This window comes from Salminus brasiliensis, chromosome 1 (genome assembly GCF_030463535.1).
Source record: "Salminus brasiliensis chromosome 1, fSalBra1.hap2, whole genome shotgun sequence".
NCBI classification, from domain to species: Eukaryota; Metazoa; Chordata; class Actinopteri; order Characiformes; family Bryconidae; genus Salminus; species Salminus brasiliensis.
Genome location: NC_132878.1, coordinates 78330542 through 78345985, shown reverse-complemented (window position 1 = coordinate 78345985; position 15444 = coordinate 78330542). Strand labels below are relative to the sequence as shown.

At 39.1% G+C, this 15444-nt stretch overlaps 1 protein-coding gene across 2 annotated transcripts; it reads right to left on the bottom strand.

Annotated features, from left to right (window-relative positions):
* Window positions 1-964: 964 nt before the first annotated feature.
* On the bottom strand, window positions 965-14650 carry pcyt1ba (phosphate cytidylyltransferase 1B, choline a). 2 transcript variants are annotated; one of them, XM_072690064.1, is made up of 8 exons: window positions 14417-14650; window positions 8726-8825; window positions 6855-6971; window positions 6592-6743; window positions 6416-6494; window positions 5353-5495; window positions 3790-3978; window positions 965-2295 (listed from the first exon to the last, which is right to left on the bottom strand). In XM_072690064.1, exons 1-8 carry the CDS (start codon window positions 14471-14473, stop codon window positions 2083-2085), a joined length of 1050 nt encoding a protein of 349 aa, XP_072546165.1. In that variant the 5' UTR covers window positions 14474-14650; the 3' UTR covers window positions 965-2082. The 2 variants fall into 2 exon arrangements, with proteins under 2 accessions (XP_072546165.1, XP_072546173.1); XM_072690072.1 differs by having other exon boundaries at window positions 14435-14649.
* Window positions 14651-15444: the final 794 nt, after the last annotated feature.

Below are 15444 nucleotides of genomic sequence, written 5' to 3'. Positions count from 1 at the left end.
ATGATTTTTGGTGTGAAATCAGGGCTAGATGTTGACAATTTTGACCCTGTGTTGATTTCAGAAGTGGGAGAGATACACACAGGCTCAAAAGAGTTGGGATCGAGGTGCCTGGAGGGCCAGTGTCCTTCCCTACTCAAACATACCCGACTAAACCTGGTTGCTTGAATACTTAGTTGTATCTGATGTTACTAAGGAGAACACCAAAGGAAAATCACCAATCTATGCTGAATGTATGCTAATGAACTAATGTAGTAGTCTTTAAATCAAGTGGGTATAAGGTGGGTGGGTGTTTACTGGGGGCGGTGGATTGCTTTAGTGGTTCTTGGGTTGTTCTTGAACATCTGAGCCAGATTCCTCACAGCTGAGGATGACCGTTTGGGTGTTCTTCTAGACCCTGGCAAAGTGGTTACACCTCCCAATAACTTACTACTACTGAAGCTGTTCAGAAATGGTTCCAAGAGACGTTTCTCAGACGTGTAAATCTACGAGCATCTTTCTCAGATCCACACTGAGCTCCTTGCACTTTCCCATTGTACTGTGTGTTGGTCAATCAAATCATTTTTTTGTCAGAAGCTACTAGCTGTAGTTAATCATGATCACTAACAGGACGTTAAAGGTCTTGACCATAGCCAGTTTAAAAAATGGGGGGAAAAAAAGTACAAAAACATTGTTTTCTATTGCAGATTTGTAAAAATTGTCATTCAGGAATTGACATGTCCATGGTGAGTGTAAACATCCATCACAACTGCATGTTCTTTTTAAAGTATTTAAATACTGTTTGTTACATGTTTACCAAAAAAAGGTAAAAATTTACTCTTTAGACCCATGTGACTGGAGGATAAAGATGGCAGAACTGCTAGTAAAACACAAGGAAGAGAGTGTCCAATCTTAAGTCTTAAATTCTTGAAAATGTATTGAAAAGCACTGAATTTCATTTGAAAAACTATGCAGCAACTCTGCCCCATGTTTTCCCATGTATTTGTTCTTTATTTACAGTCCGAAGGCATTGTTCAATGATACATACAAAAAAAAATATTACAAATAAAAGGACATGTTTTAAAGTTTGTACAGAGTGCAAGATTACATACAGTGCATTTACTAGGACATCTCTAGTTCAGCGTTGCATGACTGGTTAAGTGATAAGGGGGTACAGCAGGGTGGACTGCTCAGTGATTCGTTTTTAACAGTTTTTGTTATTTTTAAAAGACATGAACCTTTTCTGTAACCGCGGCTAAATGAGAAGGCTCTATTTTGCCTGATAATATCGTGAATTTGATCACAGACAGAATATTTTTGGATTGTGGAGGTAGCAGTAACACACCCACATGTTGATGCTGGCGCTAAAATAGCTTCGCTAGTTTAGTAGCACACCATGAATTTACTTGCATTATGCATTTTAATGAAAAGCATCACAAAAGACGTGTTCTCGAATGGCTGTCATGCTCGACAGCTTCCAGTACATTTGTTCTTGAATATTGTCGCTGTCATAACAAAACGCTGTATCCCCGAAATGAATAACATCAAATATATAAAATAACAATTTTTAATGCATTTTAATGTAATGTCATTTTATTCATTAATGTATTAATTTTGGATCAATTCTGTTGGTCAATTTATCATGAAATGTTCACACAGTGTATAAAGGACAGCTTTTTTTCCAATTTTCAACAACAAAAAAAGAAAGGTATGAATTACAAAGTTTTGATAAGACAGCGACAATATGTTTTTAAAAAATGACCAAAAAGTGGACAAGCAAGGATATTACAGCCTTTACATTTCAGTCCAACCTGAGCAAGAAGAGGGCAAATCATTCCGGTAGTCCTTGCCTTCTTTTAACCCCTTTCTCTTAAATCTGCTCTCTCTAAAGAGAAGAGGTTTTGCAATGGCTTTCATTTGTACCCTAAGTCGTCAGATACACGATCCATCCTGTATTGCGTTCAGTATATTTACACTAGATTCCCATGAGGATACTTGTGTGAACTAGTCATTGCTGCCGGTGTGTGTAGGAGTGTACAGGTAGGGAAGAAAGGGCGTGTTCGTGTGCGCGTGTGTAAGCTCTGTGAGTGTATGGAAGTTTGGGCCTCACTTCTCGTCCTCGTCGCCCTCACTCATGCTGCTGATGGAGGCCGAGGCGCCTTTCGGAGATGATGGTGGGGAGGTTCTTGCGACGGCCCAGCGAGACGGGGGTGAGGGTGAGCGGGACGGAGAGAATTCTCTGGGTGGGCTGCTGCTGGGCGAGCCGCGGGGGGAGAAAGCCTGGATCATACGGCCGCTCCGCTCCTGGAACATCTGCTTCTGAGCAGGAGAACATGGACAAAAAGAGGTGAGTGACAGGGCTGGGAGATTAAATATATTACATCCCACTTTAAGCAAAAAAGTTAGATTTGGGTTATTTCAAACCAAAATATAACTGAAGGCTATCCGTTTGTTTAACATTCACTATATTGCCAAAAGTATTCACTCATCCATTCAAATCACTGGATTCAGGTGTTCCTGAATGAATTCCATGGCCACAGGTGTATGAAACCAAGCACCTAGGCCTGCAGACCTCTTCTACAAACATCTGTGAAAGAATGGGTCGCTCTCAGGAGCTCATTGAATTCCAGCTTGGTACCGTGAAAGGATTCTACCTGTGCAACAAGTCCAGTCGTGAAATTTCCTCTCTACTAAATATTCCACAGTCATGTCAGTGGTATTATAACAAAGTGGAAGCCATTGGAACTGACAGCTACTCAGCCTCGTAGTAAAAGGCCACGTAAAATGACTGAAGTGCATTGTGCGCAGAGGTTGGCAACTTTCAATCGCAACATACTTCCAAACTTCATTTGGTCTTCAGATTAGCTCAAGAACAGTGCGTAGAGAGCTTCATGGAATGGGTTTCCATGGCTGAGCAGCTACATCCAAGCCTTACTTCACCAAGCGCAATGCAAATGTTGGATGCAGTGGTGTAAAGCACGCCTCCACTGGACTCTAGAGCAGTGGAGATGTGTTCTCTGCAGTGACAAAACATGCTTCTCCGTCTGGCAATCTGATGGATGAGTCCAGGTTTGGCGATTTCCAGGTGAACAGTCCTTGTCTGACTGCATTGTGCCAAATGTAAAGTTTGGTGGAGGGGGGATTATGGTGTGGGGTTGTTTTTTAGAAGATGGGTTTGGCCCCTAGTTCCATTAAAAGGAATTCTTAATGCTTCAGCATACTAAAAGATTTTGATCAGTGTCATGCTCCCAACTTTGCGGGAGCAGTTTGGGGATGGCCCTTCCTTCCTGTTCCAACATGACAAAGGTCCATAAAGACATGGATGAGCGAGTTTGGTGTAGAAGAACTTGACTGGCCTGCAAAGAGTCCTGACCTCAACCCAACAGATCACCTTTGAGATGAATTATGGGTGAGCCATATGCCTGCGAAGGCAGGCAAGCGAATACTTTTGGCAATATATGTATATGTTACATGTTTGTGTTTTAGGTGCTTTTTAATGACTTTAAAGAGAATTACTAAATCAACCAAGACATCAAATAAGGATCCATTTTCAATGGATATTTTCCAGCTTAATTCCCCAACTTAAAAACTAGTCATCAGTGTTTTAGTTTTCTAATCATAACCGCATAAAAATGTTCTCCATGGAATATTCATACACATTGTTCATCGCTAGGCTAAAGGCTTGGAGTGCGAAACCCCTGCACTACCCCGTCTCCCTGACATGACCAGATTACTTCTTTTTTTTCGCCTGATTAAAAGCAGTTTTAGGCCTATGGGCCTACAGTCTAGACTCACTACAGAACACAGGCTTACCCAGGTCCCATCAGGGCCGAAGAGCTCTAGGAAGTTCCCAATGAACTCGCGAGATTTCTCCTCCCACTTTTGAATGAGGTCATGGCTCTTCTCCTCTACCCGGTACACAAAGTGCTTGGACTTCTCCTCCACCGTCCGCACCTTCTCCTTCATCCTGTCCACCTGGTTCTGCAGGCGGTACTTCTTCTCCTGCCAGGGTCATTCAGAGACAAAAAGAGGTTTCCAAAATGGATCCTTATCCACTAATACACATGTTGGCCTACATCTAGTGAACACTCTTTAATGGCTCATACTACAGAACCATGAATTTTTCTAGTTTCTTCTAAATAGTAAAAAATCTTGACGTTGCATGTTAATACTGTTAAAGCTTTTAAATATCTATATATGGAAAGACTCACTGTAGAAACACTCACTTTATTAGACACAACACCAACGTATTTACATATATCTGCCTATATAGCCTGCAACAGATAAGCCCCACCCATTCACACTGAAGTGAAAACTGGATTATACAAAGTACCCAATTTAGTCATTTGGATTACAATGCTGGGAGCATGAAGGCAATGGGTAAGTATCTTACTGTTAATTGCTGTATTCTTATAACAGTTAGCTACAATTAAGCTATAAAACAATGACGCGTTTGGGCGGCCTGTGTGGAATGATACCACATACAGCGCTGAGGTAAAAGTGGTTCTGGTAACTCAAAACCACTCACCAAGTAGTCATTCTCACATTGACCTGTCCGCATGAAACAAATGAAGATCTAGAGAGAATTTTTTGGGTGTGTATTTTGTTTGGGGATGCTTTGCTATCTCAGGACCTGGATGCCTTGCTGCTATTGAGAAACAATGAATTCTGCTCTATATATGAGAATTCTTCAAGAGACAGTTAGATTATCTGTCTATGAGCTGAAGTGCAGTTGGGCCACACAGCAGGACAATGAACTGAGAAAGGCTATAGTGTTTAAAAAAAAACAAGAAAGAAATGTTTGGAACTGGCCTAGTCAAAGCTGAAAAAAAAGAAGTAAAAACTCTGTAAGCTGTTCTGCAAGTAGGTCTACCACATTAAGACACTAATTACAAGCAGAAAGAAATTTGCTTGCAGTTATTGCTACTAAAAGGAGGAGGGCAAACACAGGGATGTTAAATATGTTGTTTTCTTAATAAATAAATAAAATAGATTTTGCATTGTCATGTTTTTTTTTGTTCACCAAGGTGTCCCTGTTATGCACTTAAGTTAGGATTTTGGTTTAAGATATTACATTCATTCATATTCAAAGCTTAGATTCCATATATAAATGTTGTACTTTTAATGGGCTCATTTAAAAAAAAGCAGCTGGTTGTTATGTAGTTAAAGCTACTGGTAAACTCTGACATGTTGATGGGGAAGTCTCCGAATTCATTTACTGCTCCATGTGTTTTACTACTGACTACCGATCTCAATACACCCCCCCCAATGCAGCACAGTATGATTCAGGGATTTGGGATTCATTTGGATCATGGCCAGCAACTCCATTACACTTGAATGTTCCTAATTAAGGCACTTAAAAGCTGATATATTTACATTGATGTAGCTGACATTCAGCTCCTTGGCTGTGTATCCTCTCTGCAGGTTGCGCCTGGCGTAGACGTCGTAGTCCCTCACTATACGGGTGATCAGGTCAGACGTTGATATCCCCTCTGTCCTTTGAGTGGGCACAAACATACCTGAGACACCCACACAAGTTAGACCATGCCTGATACACACATAAGCACACTCACAGACATACAGTTGGATTTTTGTAGTCAATGGCTTTTCACTCATTGGGCTGTGGTGATACTACTGGAGGAGTATTTATCTATTTATTTATTAAATAATATATTTTTAACCCATAATGATATACACATACATTTAACCTATCAGAATTTTCAAATATGACGTTTCAATTTAGAAAAAATAATATTTTCAGCCAGTGTCAATTAAATGTTTCTCTTTTCGACCATAAAGAATTTATTTATTAAGAGTGAAAGGACACAAATAGAAATGTGTTTTGGTGTTCATTATATGGTGTGATTATACTGTTAAGAGCTACTATGATTAATGTGTTAAATAATGTTAAATAATCCGGGCAGTTTAATCTTGTCAGCTGGGATTTCTTTGTAGGCTGGTTGTGTGTTGGCTAGTTATAAAAGATGAAAATACAGTAACGTCCTCTACAAAGAACAATTTTAGTCTGCTTATTTCCTATATTAAAAAGATTCGAAAAATATCAAACTTGGAATATACAAAGGTTATGTTACATTTTATTTATTGTGTTTTCCCCATATACATAGCAATTGTGCTAAGTCATATTGTGTTCAGAACCAAGTTGATCTAAAAATAAAGATTTTTTGTGAATTTTGAGTGAATTGAGAGACCACTGTGTAATCATCAAAATGAAACAGGTGACAGCCCAAGTCCAGTGTTTAATAGCAACATTAACTTAGCATTTCCTATACTAAAATAAAGATAAATTAAACATGTCTAGGCTGATCGACTGCATCTGGAGTCAAGGATAAATCATGTCCATTTGATTTTCCGATGTTTGTTTCCTTGTTCACCTACTTTTACTTAGGAAATTAACATCTGCATATAACTGTACACACACCTGCTTCCTTAATATGCTTGTACACATCCTCAGATCCAGCTGAGGAATACGGGATATCATCATGTGCCACAAAGTCAATCTGCAAACAAAATGTAAAAATGAAAGAAATTCAGAAATGGGACCTATGCTACCCGTGATTTGAAACCAACAAGGCCAGCACTGGCTTTACACCTCACCTTGTGTTTCTCCAAGAACTCCTGAGTGAGTGTCCACGGTGCGTCACGCACCACTTCATCCACATAGCGGCAGTGCCTTAAAGCTTCATAGCGTTCATCTTCCGTCATCACTGTAAAGCCCTTGTATTTGTGGGTGAGCTCATCGCTGCAGACTGCATATAATTAAGCAGTAAGACCAACACATGGAAACTCAGCATTTAATAAAATATGGCAAAAAACATGTTCATCAACTCATCGCTGGATTTGATGACATCATAATGTACCTCCAACAATAAGATATGAATTGGGGAAGAGATTTTTGGCTTGCATCAGAGCACGGGCATGGCCAGAATGGAAAAGGTCAAAGATTCCATCTGCATACACACGCACAGGCCTGTCCACTGTGGAGAGAAAAGTCATACCATTTAGGACCTGATAATGTCAGGGTCAACAGGCTCAACAGGAAAGTGTGTATAGCTTAGTAACCTTTTAAACCATTTGGGCTACTTGCTTTCTGTGCTTTATCTCTATATTAAAGTGATAGTTTAGCAAAAAATGCAATGATCAAGTCTCACAGGGGAGCCCCATGCACTGCTGCTTACATCTACGACGCCAGACACCGCAGGAATTTACTTATTCATGCCCATCAGTACAAGCTGAGCCTCGCTCCAGCAAGGACCAGGCCCGAGACTGCATTATTGTCTGATAAAACAGTTTGAGGGAGATGGCTCAGCAAGCAGTGCAACAGGAAAGTGCAGGCTGGTGTCCATGCTAGACTAAAAGCTGTCCTTAAATGTTTGATACAGAAAAGGTTTCCTTTGTATGAAGTCTGTATTCATTTGATTTACACATCTGCATTAATGCTTATTTCCAACGGCCAATAAAAATGCTTTAAAATGATTTGGAACTAAAACGACCTCCTTTGAACTTTAAATAGTGTTCCCCTTCTCCTGTAATTTTGCCATTTTGGAGATAAAAGTTTTTGTGTGACTGCGACAATAAGCAAGCATGAAGTTTGCACAATGCGTATTAGTGCAGTATGCACCGATCAGCCACAACATTAGTGACAGGTAAAGTAAAGAACATTGATTGCCAGAGAGGGGGGTGGGGTGGTCTACTGTCAAGACGTGGGATATATAAGGCAGGAAGAGAACAGTCAGTGCTTTAAGTTGACGTGTTAAAAACAGTGTAATTAGACGGGTTCAATTAGATGAAGAGCAGCAGATATCACTCTATATATTAAATAAAAATAAAATCACTATTAAAAATAAAATAAAAATCGCTCTATTCAGTACAGGACAGGATCTGAATAGTAGTTTTTAAGAATCTGTTGCTACTAGTGTTTTTAGTCTGTGATTGCATGTATTGTGATAAATTTTACGAAAAAAGTCTTTAAATATCGTGATATAGTATTTTTACCACATCGCCCAGCCCTATGCTGAACTGGTGACAGAGTCACGGGTGCCCAAAGCTCACCGATGCTCATGGAGGTCCAGCCTCACAACTTACAGGACTGAAAGGATCGGCTGCTAACATCTTGGTGCCAGATAAACCACAGGACGCCTTCGAAGGTCTTGTGGAGTCCATGCCTCCAATGCTCAGATCTGTTGTGGAAGCACAAGGGGGACCTACTTAGGCATTTGGTGCTAATGGTATGGCTGATCGGTTTATGTTTCCATTACTTCCACTACCAGTGACAAACTTGGACAATAAGCATGGCTTGGCTGACTGATTACATTTGGGAAAAGGCCAAACTATAACTAGCAGTTTTATTGATATTTTATTTCAACCAAACCAACCCTATGTTTCTCAAATTCCATAACCACGTCTGTCAGTGTCTTCCCCCTATTTTCATGTTTAACTAACTGTTAGAAAGGACTCCTTGGCAGTACCCTGTGGGAGCGTTTTGTGTAAAGTGTAAAGCATGAATGGCAGAATCTGGGTCAGGGTCTGAAAGGGGAAGCCAGCGAGTCCTTCACTCTCCCTGGGATACCATCCCAAAGGTGTGTACAGCTCGTCTAAAAACCCTGCACTCCTGACTCAGAGTCACCCTGAGAACTTGATCAGCTTTCTGAATGAGAGGAGGAATGATGGGATGACACACCAAGAAAAAAAAGGGTGGGAGATAGGAAGGCGTGAGGAAAGGCAAACTAACCAGGGGTGCCAAGCCGGGCGTGTTCGACAGTCAGTTTCTCATGGGGTGCTCGGCACGCGCAGCTCGTCTCCTTGGCGAATATAGCAGGCTCTGTGAGCGTCTACAAGAGGGACACAAGGAGTATGTATGAGGAAAGCCTAAAAATATGCTTCTCATTTGTAGTTTCTGGTCCAGTTGTTTCTTCCATTGCATGACTTGATCCTCTAACAATATGCAACTACTTTTGGGGCCAAAAAGTATGATGTTTTGCTTATGCTACACGTTGTGCTCGTAGTGCAGGCATAGATTAAAAGGCTCTATCTTATAACCAAATTTCTCCTGGTTTTTGGAAATAACAGAGTTTTATTAATAAATTTTTTATCAATTTTAATTGTATTAATTCACGTTGTGAATCCGAAAGGATCCGAAAGGAAGTCCACAACTACATTACATGCCTATACTGCTTCTTGAACAAGGCACAGCTGAAGGCCAGTGTGAAGAGGTCAGTTAAAAGGCGACATTTACATACAATGGTCTTGAAGGCCAATGTATGATTTAGGGACCAGCAAAATGGGAATTCTGTGGAAACGTCAATAGTCTGTAATTTTTAGCATTATGTACAGATGCCATATGTAAACATGGAAAATATTTATCAAATGAATATATCCACCATCAGCAGTACAGAGAAATATAACATTCATTTCTGTAGAATTTCAAATGCAGTCAAATAAATGAAAAACTGCTATTTTAGTGTGATCATCCTGCCTCGCCTAAATGTTCTGCTCTTCCTCAGAAAAATAACTGTCATTAAATATTGTTTAAAAATATTGGTCAAATCTGAACAGCTGTATAAAGTCTGTTACATCCATCTACTGATACTGAGGTCATTGGATGAATGTGAAGTTATACCAGTGTTAAGCTCAGCAATGAAGAGACAAGTAAAATACAAGAAAGCTGTAGCACATTTTTGAAACTAGGAGTTTTATATAAACAGTGACACTCTATGAACACTACTCAGTAGTGCCTTATCCTACATTTGCCAGGTTTATTGTTCTGTGTTCTGTGTTTACTACATTAACCGACTGCTGATTCCTCAATGCATAAGCTTGCAGGAATTTTTGGAATCTGCTGCCTGGGCCATGGACAGCAAGACAAGGCCTCTTCATGCTGGGGATCGATTCGCTTGCTAACAGGTTTGCTGAGGGAGCTAGTGTCTGATGACAGACCATTAAGGCCTAAAGTAACACAAGGGAAGAAAAAGAAGTCTCACACATATACACACACACACACATGTTAACGTGATAGTACCAGGAAGTTCAGACAAATCAATCTCGTATGCAGACTGACTTCTGAGCAGGAATTAAGATCATTAGAAACAGCAGAGCAGAGAAAAGCAGAGTGTAAAAACGATGCAGAGATATCTCGGTAGCCTCACACAGTGTGTGTTAGCAAGGGGGGTAATTAATGTCATTAGTAAAACCTCTATAAAGAATTCAGAGATTACGCAAAGTTCAGATCTGCATAATACATAACACTTATGCATTATAACCTTCTAAATGACACCAGGGAGTTGATACTATGGTGACCATCTGTGTACTCAGGAAATACCTGGGGGAGTGCCGTCACAGAGATATCAACAGGAAACATGCTTGGTTGTATTCTCATATCAGCAGCACTGGACGATATATCGCTATATACCGGTGTTTTGATGCTGTGTTACATAACGGCTTGTTTTAGTTTTAGCAGTGTTGGTAGATAACAAAAATGTGATACACTACAGCTCGGGATGGAATATTTTAGGATCCCATACCATATGTTTGCTTGGGCAGTGTGTTAGCCTAAAGCTGATATATTTGTGGCTGTGTGTTAGAATAAGGTACTAGCGTATCGGTTAGGGCTGGCCAATATATCGTAAATCTCAATATATTTGAAACTATTTTGCATAAGATGCAAAAAAATATCACACTGGCTAAGACGGTTACCATCTGTGAGAGATTTAGCCCAACCCCCCCCCCAACAAAAAAAAACAACAACAACAAACAAAAAAAAACAACAACAAAGGGAAACATGCATTGAAACATCGCAATTAAAGACAACAGCAAAGACGACTTTACTTCACCAACTCATTCAACAAAGCAATCTTAAAAGTTTTTTAGTCTTGATCAAAATGTGTATTGCACTGAGACGGCACTGTTCTGTACATCACATGTACAATGATGCTTATTCCAGTTAAATGCTAAGCAAATGACAATGCACTGGAATAGTTTTGCTGTTCTATATTAAACATGAACATTGAAGGCATTGTATGTAGCGGTCATCTCTGTTCTCCATTTCTAACAACTGGATGAATCCTGGTTAAACTACCGCTCATGTACAGACGCATGTACAGTGACTCTTTTTTTTGTTACAAAATTTGTCTCTTTCACTAGAAATCGATTATTTCACATATAAATGATTATTTCACACCACATTGTAATGGTGCTTAATCTAATGCAGTCGGCCTTCGGCTCTACCATTGAATTCCTAAACAATAGTAGAGTTCTGCCCAGACACAAAGTCTTTCAATTTGCAATTTCTGCAATAAATTTGTTCACCACTAAAGATAATTTTCCACCGTTAGTTTTATAAAATGTGTATTCACTAAATTCTCAAAAATAAACATCAGGATCAGAAATAGATATTTCAGTATCAATCCGTAAAATTATGGCTTACCTAATAATGAAAATTAAGACAAAATATGTGTGATCATGTACAGACGTGGGTCAAAAGTGGGTAACAATACCATCTATGCAAACTAGTATAATTCCCTGGTCAAACCAGCACACTCCAGCTGGCCACTAATGTCAAAGGCATCACCGGGTTGACTGTTGCGACATTGGGTCACCAAAATGTAATGTCAGGACTATGTCTAATACTAATGTCAATAGTAATACTAGTGTCTAATACTAATGTCAACAGTAATACTAGTGTCTAATACTAATGTCAACAGTAATACTAGTGTCTAATACTAATATCAACAGTAATACTAGTGTCTAATACTATGTCAACAGTAAAACTACTGTCTAATACTAATATCAACAGTAATACTAGTGTCTAATACTAATATCAACAGTTATAATACTGTCTAATACTAATGTCAACAGTAAAACTACTGTCTAATACTAATATCAACAGTTATAATACTGTCTAATACTAATGTCAACAGTAATACTAGTGTCTAATACTAATGTCAACAGTAAAACTACTGTCTAATACTAATGTCAACAGTAATACTAGTGTCTAATACTAATATCAACAGTTATAATACTGTCTAATACTAATGTCAACAGTAATACTAGTGTCGAATACTAATGTCAACAGTAAAACTACTGTCTAATACTAATGTCAACAGTAATACTAGTGTCTAATACTAATATCAACAGTTATAATACTGTCTAATACTAATGTCAACAGTAAAACTACTGTCTAATACTAATGTCAACAGTAATACTAGTGTCTAATACTAATGTCAACAGTAAAACTACTGTCTAATACTAATGTCAACAGTAATACTAGTGTCTAATACTAATGTCAACAGTAAAACTACTGTCTAATACTAATGTCAACAGTAATACTAGTGTCTAATACTAATGTCAACAGTAAAACTACTGTCTAATACTAATATCAACAGTAAAACTACTGTCTAATACTAATATCAACAGTAATACTAGTGTCTAATACTAATGTCAACAGTAAAACTACTGTCTAATACTAATGTCAACAGTAATACTAGTGTCTAATACTAATGTGAACAGTAATACTAGTGTCTAATACTAATGTCAACAGTAAAACTACTGTCTAATACTAATGCCAACAGTAATACTAATGTCTAATACTAATGTCAACAGTAATACTAGTGTCTAATACTAATGTCAACAGTAAAACTACTGTCTAATACTAATGTCAACAGTAATACTAGTGTCTAATACTAATATCAACAGTTATAATACTGTCTAATACTAATGTCAACAGTAATACTAGTGTCGAATACTAATGTCAACAGTAAAACTACTGTCTAATACTAATGTCAACAGTAATACTAGTGTCGAATACTAATGTCAACAGTAAAACTACTGTCTAATACTAATGTCAACAGTAAAACTACTGTCTAATACTAATGTCAACAGTAATACTAGTGTCTAATACTAATATCAACAGTTATAATACTGTCTAATACTAATGTCAACAGTAAAACTACTGTCTAATACTAATGTCAACAGTAATACTAGTGTCTAATACTAATATCAACAGTAAAACTACTGTCTAATACTAATATCAACAGTAAAACTACTGTCTAATACTAATGTCAACAGTTATAATACTGTCTAATACTAATGTCAACAGTAAAACTACTGTCTAATACTAATGTCAACAGTAAAACTACTGTCTAATACTAATGTCAACAGTAAGCAACCTTATATCGACATAAAATAGCAACACTTTGTCGTGGGTTATGGAGACCAAAATCCAACGTATGCTAAATGTTGTCCATTTGATGTGACATTGCAAGATCATTAGGTCTTGATATTCTGTTGGTTTTGAATCATGGTGTCAGGCAACCAAAATCCAACATCTTCTCTCGTCACATTATCACATTAACAACAACATCTGCTAAATGTCACAATGTTAACGTCCAAACAAAATGAAAATTAAAATTCTAATGTTGTTAGATGCTGTTTAAGCCTAACAACCAAAGTTATTTAAGTAACTGAAATTCAATGCCTACCTAATATTGGAGCTTCATGTCAACCCAATGTTGCAACGTGTTGCAACCAAAATTAAAGTCAGTAGGAAGCTGATGTCTAGCCAACGTGAACTCAATTGTCATTGAGTCATTGAAACTAAAATTTTACATCCATACAACATTAGAGTTTAAGGTCTTTCTGATGACAAGCATGGAATGACAAGCATGCCTGCTGGAACCACATGAAACGCCAATAAGAGTCACTGGGCAAGACGTAACTTTACCTACCTGTGTAAGATATTCAGAATTCAGTCGCTTTGCATAAGAGTGTCAAATAAATGTCATAATTTATGTTTCTGGTGGCGATTAAACAGCATCTACTTCTGACCCGTATTATATATATATATATATATATATATATATATATATATATATATATATATATATATACATATACAAGCGTGATCCTTGAAGGACACATGAGTCCCGCATCCCCATAGTAACAGGGAAAGACTGCTTACAGGATGCTGAAGAGCAGAATGACCAAGGTGAGAGGAAGGAGCAAGAGGGTAGCAGAAGGACAGTCTAGAGTTTGATGACCACAAATCAATCAGGACCTAAAAGAGCAGCCTGAGCAGCAGCTTTTGCTGAAATTAACTCCTGGCACTAACAGACAACATCTGGCACATGCAGGGATTAAACTGCAGCTCTTTGTGGCAGAATATTAGTTTAGGCACACAACCATACTCAATGGACCACAGACACACACTCTCTCTCTCACACACACACACACACACCACCTCACTACTCAGCACACACTGTGTCTACCCCCTTTTATCTGCCAACGTTAGATCAACCTTCAAAATGACAACACCACCCCACCCCACCCCATCGCAGGGATAAAGCCGAGGCACCCAAGAGAGCACACAATCACCCAGCCATCCAGCCTCCCTCACTCCCACACGCCCTGACACATCACACATACACACCGAGCTGGTGCCTCTCACCGTGCGAGGCTGGGGGCAGGTGTGTTCCAGCTCCTCCATTTTGGCTGGCTGGAGGCTCCAGAGACAAAAGGCCGCTGATCCACCTGTCTCTGACTCAGCATCAGTTTCGGAACTGCTTTGTTTCCTCCCGTACTGAAGCTGCTCCCCTTCAGTACTCCAACTAGCCGAAGACGAAGCCTTACTCCCGCCCTCTCTCCCCCTTCTGCCCCCTCTCGGACCCCTCCCTGCTGCCCCTTCTGCCCCAGTCAAAGCAGAACACGACAGTCTGCAGCCTAGCCCTTCACCATCACTGTCTCCATCCTCTCCATCACAACAAGGAGAAAGCCCAGCGGATTGGGGCACAATCGAAGCAGAGGGAGGGCCAATCAGCAAGCCCGCCTGTTCCTTTGATTTGCATACGAGAACGTGATTGGGCCAACGCCATCGTCTTTTTTCGTAAGCCAATAGCGGACCGCTTGAGCTTATTTTAACCCATTCAGGTCCCTTATGCATGCAGGATAAGGGAAAACACTGCAGACCTTGATCTGATTAGACTGAAGTCAATAAAGACTTACATTTACATAGACATACATTTAATACAATACAACACATTTCATTTTTAAAATCATAAGACAATAATCATAATAAAATCATTTTATTGACAATCCGATTTCACTATTATTATTACATATTATTACTGCCCCTTATTGTTCAATTTAGTTCAACTATTGTCATTATATCAATAAAAAGAGACAAACGTAAACCCTGGTGCAAAGACAACAGACAAGACAAGTGCAATATTGTGCATAAACCCTCCTCTTCATGGTCGCAGTGTGTCCAGGGGCTATCCAGAATCATTGGGCACAAGGCAAACAGGGAGCCAGTTCCTCACGGGGTACCACACACACATTTTGCAAACTATATTAAGCCATAAACACTGTCTTTCAGCAATTCCACAGCATGCGTACAGTGCCTCTTTAATGTCAAACTGTCTTGGTGGTCTCCCTCACTAGTCTCCTTCTTGCACAGTC

Coding starts and splice junctions, on each gene's coding strand:
- pcyt1ba (XM_072690064.1), bottom strand. CDS start 14,473: ATGGAGGAGCTGGAACACACCTGCCCCCAGCCTCGCACGGTGAGAGGC. Junction 6,495..6,591: donor AGTTCTTGGAGAAACACAAG/GTGAGGTGTAAA, acceptor TTTTGTTTGCAG/ATTGACTTTGTGGCACATGA. Junction 2,296..3,789: donor TCGGCCCTGATGGGACCTGG/GTAAGCCTGTGT, acceptor TCTCCTGCTCAG/AAGCAGATGTTCCAGGAGCG.